The sequence below is a fragment of the Lolium rigidum genome, chromosome 2, assembly GCF_022539505.1.
Source record: "Lolium rigidum isolate FL_2022 chromosome 2, APGP_CSIRO_Lrig_0.1, whole genome shotgun sequence".
Lineage (NCBI taxonomy): Eukaryota > Viridiplantae > Streptophyta > Magnoliopsida > Poales > Poaceae > Lolium > Lolium rigidum.
In genome coordinates this window covers 76,452,649-76,459,526 of record NC_061509.1, presented here as the reverse complement: position 1 = coordinate 76,459,526, position 6,878 = coordinate 76,452,649, and the positions used below count along the sequence as shown (strand labels likewise).

The following is a 6,878-nucleotide window of genomic DNA, read 5'->3' as shown; positions in this document are numbered from 1 at the left end:
GAGGAAGGAAGGTTTTTAATGCCGGAGCACGCCGTCGTCGCAACACCTTTTCGTGCGCGTGCTAGAGGTGCTGCCGCCGTCCCGTCAGTGCCGACCTCTCTCCCTTTTATGGCGCGTGGAGCTCGAATGTCTCGCCGCCTGTCCCGGTGATCGCGTCGTGACGTCCCGTCCGCATTGATGCATGCTAGCTAAGTCTGCTTTCTTCTGCTACTACTGCTATTGTTACCACTTTCCGTTGAGGCGGCGCCGGCGCGGCCATTTCGATCGAGTTTCCTGCCTGCTTGATTGCGAGGAGGCTGGGTTGTCTTCTTGTGTGAGTGCCGCTCCCGCCGGCCGGACGCGATGTTGGAGGTGTTGGAAGTGCCGTGGACGGTGGTCGGTAAGGACCCCGGTGCCGGTGGCGGGAGCGGCGGCCACAGGCGCCCGGGCGTGCCGCGGAAGCAACCGCTGCAAAGTAGCTTGGGGCAGTCCAAGGTGGCCGCGGAGGCGCGGCCTCCGAAGGCAGGAGGCAAGAAGTGCAATTCCGGGGCCAGCGCTCCGCGGCGCGGCGAGCAGGCGCGGAGCAAGCAGGTGGCGGCGATGGAGCCGGTGCAGGCCGCGCGCGGCGCCGGCATTGTCGCGGTAGCGGAGCCGCCGCCCCCGGTTTCGAGCAGCAAGGGGCTGGAGCTCTGCCGGCGCCCTGGGTTCGGCACGGTGGGCGCGCGCTGCGTGGTCAAGGCCAACCACTTCCTCGCGGAGGTCGCCGATAAGGACCTCACCCAGTACGACGTAAGTCGCCACCAACCCCTCGCCTCTGTCCAATCCAAGCACGGTGTGCTGACAACGAAACCCGTCCCGCAGGTCAAGATCACGCCGGAGTCCAGGTCGCGGAGCGTGAACCGGGCCGTCGTGGCCGAGCTGGTCCGCCTCTACCGCGCGTCCGACCTCGGCATGCGCCTCCCGGCCTACGATGGCCGCAGCAACCTCTACACCGCCGGCCGCCTCCCCTTCGACGCCCGAGAGTTCGTCCTGCGCCTCGCCGTCGACGACGACGGCGGCTCCGACGCCACCGCCCGGTACGAACATTCCTGCGGTCCTGCCTACACAATCGACTCATCCGTACATAGCTACATTGTCCGCGGCGCCTCTTTTGATGGGTAATATGGTTCTCCTGTTCTGTACCTGCAGGGAGAGGGAGTACAAGGTGGCCATCAAATTCGCGGCCAGGGCCGACCTGCACCACCTCCGGCAGTTCATCGCGGGGCGGCAGCCCGACGCCCCACAGGAGGCCCTGCAGGTCCTGGACGTCGTGCTCCGGGAAGTCGCCAACCAGAGGTATAACTGGCAACTGTGATGCATTTCGTGTTTCATTACTTCTTCAGGGAGGTGGTGGGTAATGGCTTCTTGGCAATTGGTTAAGGTACCTCGCCGTAAGACGATCCTTCTATTCGCCGGACATTCGGACGCCGCAGAGGCTCGGCGATGGCTTGCAGTCATGGTTTGGCTTCTACCAAAGCCTCCGGCCGACACAGATGGGGTTGTCACTAAACATTGGTGAGATACATACCTCTGTTGGCCCAACATTACATTTACATGTTTCTTGATGATGATCCAAGTGACTGCTTTCTGCTGTGTCCCGAGCTTACTTTCCTGGTGCCCGTTTCAGACATGTCATCCACGGCGTTCATCGAGCCTCTCCCAGTGATCGATTTCGTCGCGCAGTTCCTGGGGAAGGATGTCATGTCAAGACGGTTGTCGGATGCGAACCGTATCAAGGTTACACTTATGTGCTATCCAAACCAGTGATATCTAACTACTTATATAGGAAAATGCCATGTCACAATTGCTACTCCCTCTGATCCATGATAACTGTCGTGGTTTTAGTTCATTTTAGATCAAATTTGAACTAAACCCACGGCACTTATTATGGATCAGAGGGAGTACTTGTTTGTTTGGTTGTGAACTGGAGGTTTGTCTGTACTTCATGCCTTCCCCATGGGATTGATTAGTTTATATGGTTGCATTTCATATAAAGCAGATTAAGAAAGCTCTACGAGATTTGAAGATTGAAATCACTCACCGAGGAAGTTTAAGGCGGAAGTACCGTGTATCTGGCTTGACAGCGCAACCAACTCATGAACTAGTGTATGTTTTGGAATCTCTCTTATCATTCTTGTGTTTCCGTTTTTGCGTTCCTTTTCCTTTTCCAAGTAACCAGGGGTTCTCAGTTTTAATCTCATAATAAATTGACCTGATTGGGATAAATGCTATGCGAAATTCAGTATAGTATCTTAAGTTTATTCCAGGATGATTTATTGATTTGCAACGTTGTAGTGGAAACTGAAATGTTTGCGTAGTAGTAATATTAAATATTGGAAGAAAAATCATTCAACAAGTATACACTTGTCATGATAGATGGGTGATCATTTTTTCTTAGCAACTTCAGCAGTGAAGTGGTTGATGCATTAAACTAACATGTTGAAAAAACACAGTAGTGGTTCTTGTGCTAATATTTCTGCACGTGGTTTGCTCCTTTTTCTTGCAACAGTTTCCCAATCGACGATGAAATGAAATCAGTTGTAGAGTATTTCAAGGAAATGTATGGGTTTACCATAAAGCAACTACATCTTCCCTGCCTTCTTGTAGGAAACCCAAAGAAGCCAAATTATCTACCAATGGAGGTCAGGAGCTAATGTTCTTTAGTCTCGTGCTGTCACAACTTCTTTATCAGCTTATTGTCCAGTACAATACAACATACTTTTACTAAAGATGAATCCTGTGTGACATGAGCTGCTTATTGACAGGCCTGCAAGATTGTCGAAGGTCAGAGGTATAAGAAGAGGTTGAATGAAAAGCAGATAACATCATTACTGAAAGTTACATGCCAAAGGCCTAGAGAGAAGGAAATGGATATTCGACGGGTATGAAGTGTTTCCTGCTATACTCAAAAGTGAATAAACCCGCAATATTTTGCAGAGACCATTCATAAGTATTCTGATGCTAACTTGCCAAGTATGTTCTTATTGCCTGCATACTGCACTGAGGAATATTGCTTGATTCGTTGACACACTTTGCAACATAAGTGACAGCTATGTATACTTTTTTACTGTCACAGCTGTAGGTGCCATGGCACACTATCTTACCAGCCTGCCCTACCTTTCATAGGATTTATACTTTTGCTGAAATTCGCTCTACCTTTTTTTAGCTTGCCACAATTTAGCAGGAAAAGTTTGGCAAAACCAGGTTACAAACCAAACATACCTGCACTTCCTTTTTCCTCGTGCCACAACATAATTCAATCAAAACCAGATATAAAATAAATATTTTTTATTGCTAACACCTCTGTCAAATATTACAAAATGTTATTACAAAAAATATACTCCTATATTGGTTGTAATAACATCTTACACTATTGAGACAGAGGGAACACTATATTCTTCTTGTTTTATTACACAATCCTGAGTGACATAGAGACATAAACTGGTTCCAATAAAACTGCCTAAAATACTAAAAGCGACTGTTTTCAGACCGTTCACCAAAATGAATATGAACAAGATCCCTATGCGAAGGAATTTGGGATAAACATAAGTGACAAACTCACCTGTGTTGAAGCACGAGTTCTGCCTGCACCCTGGGTAAGATCAATGATATTTTCCAATTTACTGTTACCAGCTATTCTCTGCTTATCCCTGACTTCTTTTTTTGTGCGAGAGAAGCTAAAATACCATGACACTGGAAAAGAGAAGGAGTGCTTACCTCGTGATGGTCAATGGGACATGAAAAACAAGGTCAGTATCCAGTTTTCTGAACTTGTCACCTCTCATTTGTAGAACAGTTACTGTTGAGCAGGTCTAGGAGGCGATGGTGTCTTCAACACTGAAATAAAATCTTCTTTTTTTGCAGAAAGTTGTCAATGGGTGCACTGTGGATTATTGGGCATGCATTAACTTCTCAAGCAGTATTCGAGAAAGCACTGCCAGCGGATTTTGCCAGGAGTTGGCACAAACGTGTAAAATCTTAGGCATGGTATATCTCTCATTTATGCTAGTGTTATGTAGATACTTGCTTTATTGAGTTGCAGTGTAGCTATCTTTTTTCAAGTAATTGTTGGATGATGCGTCTTGTGTATTGCAGGAGTTCAACAGTGAGCCTGCTATACCGATATATTCCGGTAGACCAGATCATGCAGTACAGGCACTTAAGCATGTATACAAAGCTGCACTGAACAAACTCAAGGGAAAGGAGCTTGAACTTCTTTTGGTAATCCTCCCTGACAACAATGGCCCATTGTACGGTGAGGATGCACTCTCACTTGCTCCTTCTGATAGTTTATGTCGCATATATTTTTTACTCCTTTTGCTAAATCTACTTTTTTGCATACGTATTTCCTGGTTTTCTCATACGTACTGACTGTATTTTTCAGGAGACATAAAACGCATATGTGAAACTGAGTTGGGATTAATATCACAATGCTGCTTGACAAAGCATGTATTTAAGATTTGCAACCGATACTTGGCAAATGTCTCACTCAAAATCAATGTTAAGGTAGTTATTAACTGGTCCTGTTGTTTACTCAGATTACACGTTCCGAAAGATACTCTGCCAATACAGATAATGTGATACTCTCATGTTTAACAATCTGTGAAATCAGATGGGGGGAAGAAATACTGTACTCCTGGATGCTGTAAGTCGAAGGATTCCGTTGGTTAGTGATATACCGACAATAATATTTGGTGCGGATGTAACACATCCTGAAACCAGAGAAGATACCAGTCCATCAATTGCTGCAGTAAGATTAAGCGTTACTGTGCTGCTTCGTCAACAAGTTTCCATAAGATTTTCCTCTAATAGGATGCTTCCAGGTTGTTGCTTCTCAAGACTGGCCAGAAGTTACAAAGTATGCTGGATTGGTGTGTGCTCAACCTCATCGGCAAGAGCTCATCCAGGACCTGTACAAAACATGGCATGATCCTCAGAGAGGCACTGTAACAGGAGGCATGATCAGGTATGTCTTATGCATCTGATGTGGCAATTGTGCCATGATTCACTCTTAATAACACATCATTAAAGAAAATACACAACTTCACTTGAGACGCCAAACATGTACAGAACAATGTATGCATTTGATTATCCATCACAACTGCCATGCTTCGAATGAGTTTGACAAAGTTCATTTTTCTATGTGTAACTTAATACAGGGAGCTTCTAATTTCCTTCAGGAAGGCTACAGGGAAGAAGCCATTAAGAATAATCTTCTACAGGTACTTCACTGTGCATGTTGGATATCGCTTGCTGAATATGAAGGCTTGCTAATGGCACTGATTTTTTTTTGTTATATCGAAGTTCAGATAATTGTTTTTGTGTTGTAGTTTACTTCAGGGAATTAAAAAAACTTCTTGTCTCCAGGGATGGTGTCAGTGCAGGACAGTTTCATCAAGTATTACTTTATGAGTTAGATGCTATCCGCAAGGTTGCCAACTGATGCTATACCTTTTATTTGGACTTCCTTAGAAGTTAAAATACCCTAATTAACCCTTTCAACATTTTCAGGCTTGTGCATCTTTAGAACCAAATTACCAACCTCCAGTAACGTTTGTGATAGTCCAGAAGCGCCACCATACGAAACTATTTGCAGACAATCACAACGACAGAAGTAGCATCGACAAGAGTGGAAATATTCTGCCTGGTATCTGTCATGGCATTTCCATCTTCAAGATATTGAGGATCCCTGTATTAATTTACCTTCTCTTTGCCCTAATAAATTTCTTAAATGCGCTGGTTCCTCCTAAAATAGGTACTGTCGTTGATTCGAAGATATGCCATCCCACACAGTTTGACTTCTACCTCTGCAGTCATGCTGGTATTCAGGTACAGAGGCGTGGGATTAAATTTTGAAAGGAATGCATTGATTTGCATGAATGTACAAGATACCTGTTCTTGAGTCAGAGGACATCTGTGTACAATATTTGTATAATCAGTTGTTAACACTGACATTATATGTGACATTACCAGGGTACTAGTAGGCCAGCACATTATCATGTTCTCTGGGACGAGAACAATTTCACGGCAGACGAAATGCAGACTTTGACAAACAACCTTTGCTACACGTATGTGGTGTTGCCATCCTTTAACTGACCTTTCAAAACCAAAATAGTTTAATGTTCAACTTGAACAATATCCTTACTAGCTTCGTGATCACTTTTGCAGGTATGCGCGGTGCACACGATCTGTTTCTGTTGGTAATTTCTTTCTTCTTGCGCTCTTACTGAAAACATGTCCTGTTTCAATATTACTCTCAGTTCCGCAATTCTTGTCGTGGTTTTAGTTAATTATGAAACGGAGGGAGTAATGATTTAGTGACAAGTCTGAACTTTGGTCTTCCATCCGTTGTTCTGTTTGAGCAGTGCCGCCTGTCTATTATGCTCATCTTGCTGCATTCCGGGCTCGTTTCTACATGGACCAAGATATGTCGGAAAACCGCTCCGTGAAGAATGCCAACGGGACGAATGGAAGTACCATGAAGACTATGCCAGCGGTGAAAGAGAAGGTGAAGAGGGTGATGTTCTACTGCTGACAAGGATAAACAAAAGTTGTAGTCGACATGTCATACCTAACACTAGAAATTAGAGGTTTATATTAGATAATGTAGGAGGCAAAAGTGAATGGCTTGGTATTTTGTCCAGTAACAACTTGGACGATGTTTTGTCAAGGGATCAGAGTCCTCCGTTATATGTATAGCTCATAGATTGGTAACATCAGGCTGTAAAATGTGCAGAAATATGGTTCTGAAGCATACTCTTCTGAACTTAGCAGGAAGGTTTGCTTTATTTTGGCATGCATGGAACACATGAATCTTATATAAGGCCCCGTAAAACTAATGCAATAATCATGCACAGATC

At 44.9% G+C, this 6,878-nt stretch overlaps 1 protein-coding gene across 1 annotated transcript; it reads left to right on the top strand.

Moving 5' to 3' along the window:
• The first annotated feature begins 342 nt into the window (after positions 1-342).
• Positions 343-6,755, top strand: LOC124689896 (protein argonaute PNH1-like). Its single transcript, XM_047223354.1, has 23 exons — positions 343-597; positions 631-768; positions 841-1,055; positions 1,168-1,314; positions 1,400-1,533; positions 1,646-1,755; positions 2,018-2,124; positions 2,528-2,660; positions 2,784-2,900; positions 3,507-3,614; positions 3,696-3,767; positions 3,883-4,005; positions 4,114-4,273; positions 4,403-4,524; positions 4,631-4,768; positions 4,842-4,984; positions 5,178-5,240; positions 5,386-5,449; positions 5,530-5,665; positions 5,774-5,847; positions 5,992-6,086; positions 6,187-6,218; positions 6,384-6,755. The coding sequence occupies exons 1-23, from the start codon at positions 343-345 to the stop codon at positions 6,551-6,553; spliced, it is 2,856 nt and encodes a 951-aa protein (XP_047079310.1). The 3' UTR covers positions 6,554-6,755.
• The last annotated feature ends 123 nt before the right edge of the window (positions 6,756-6,878 follow it).

Excerpts from the sequence above, each read along its gene's own strand:
- LOC124689896 (XM_047223354.1), top strand. The coding sequence starts at position 343 with ATGTTGGAGGTGTTGGAAGTGCCGTGGACGGTGGTCGGTAAGGACCCC. Across the intron at positions 4,769-4,841 it reads CCAGTCCATCAATTGCTGCA|GTTGTTGCTTCTCAAGACTG; the intron begins GTAAGATTAAGC and ends GGATGCTTCCAG. Across the intron at positions 4,985-5,177 it reads GTAACAGGAGGCATGATCAG|GGAGCTTCTAATTTCCTTCA; the intron begins GTATGTCTTATG and ends AACTTAATACAG.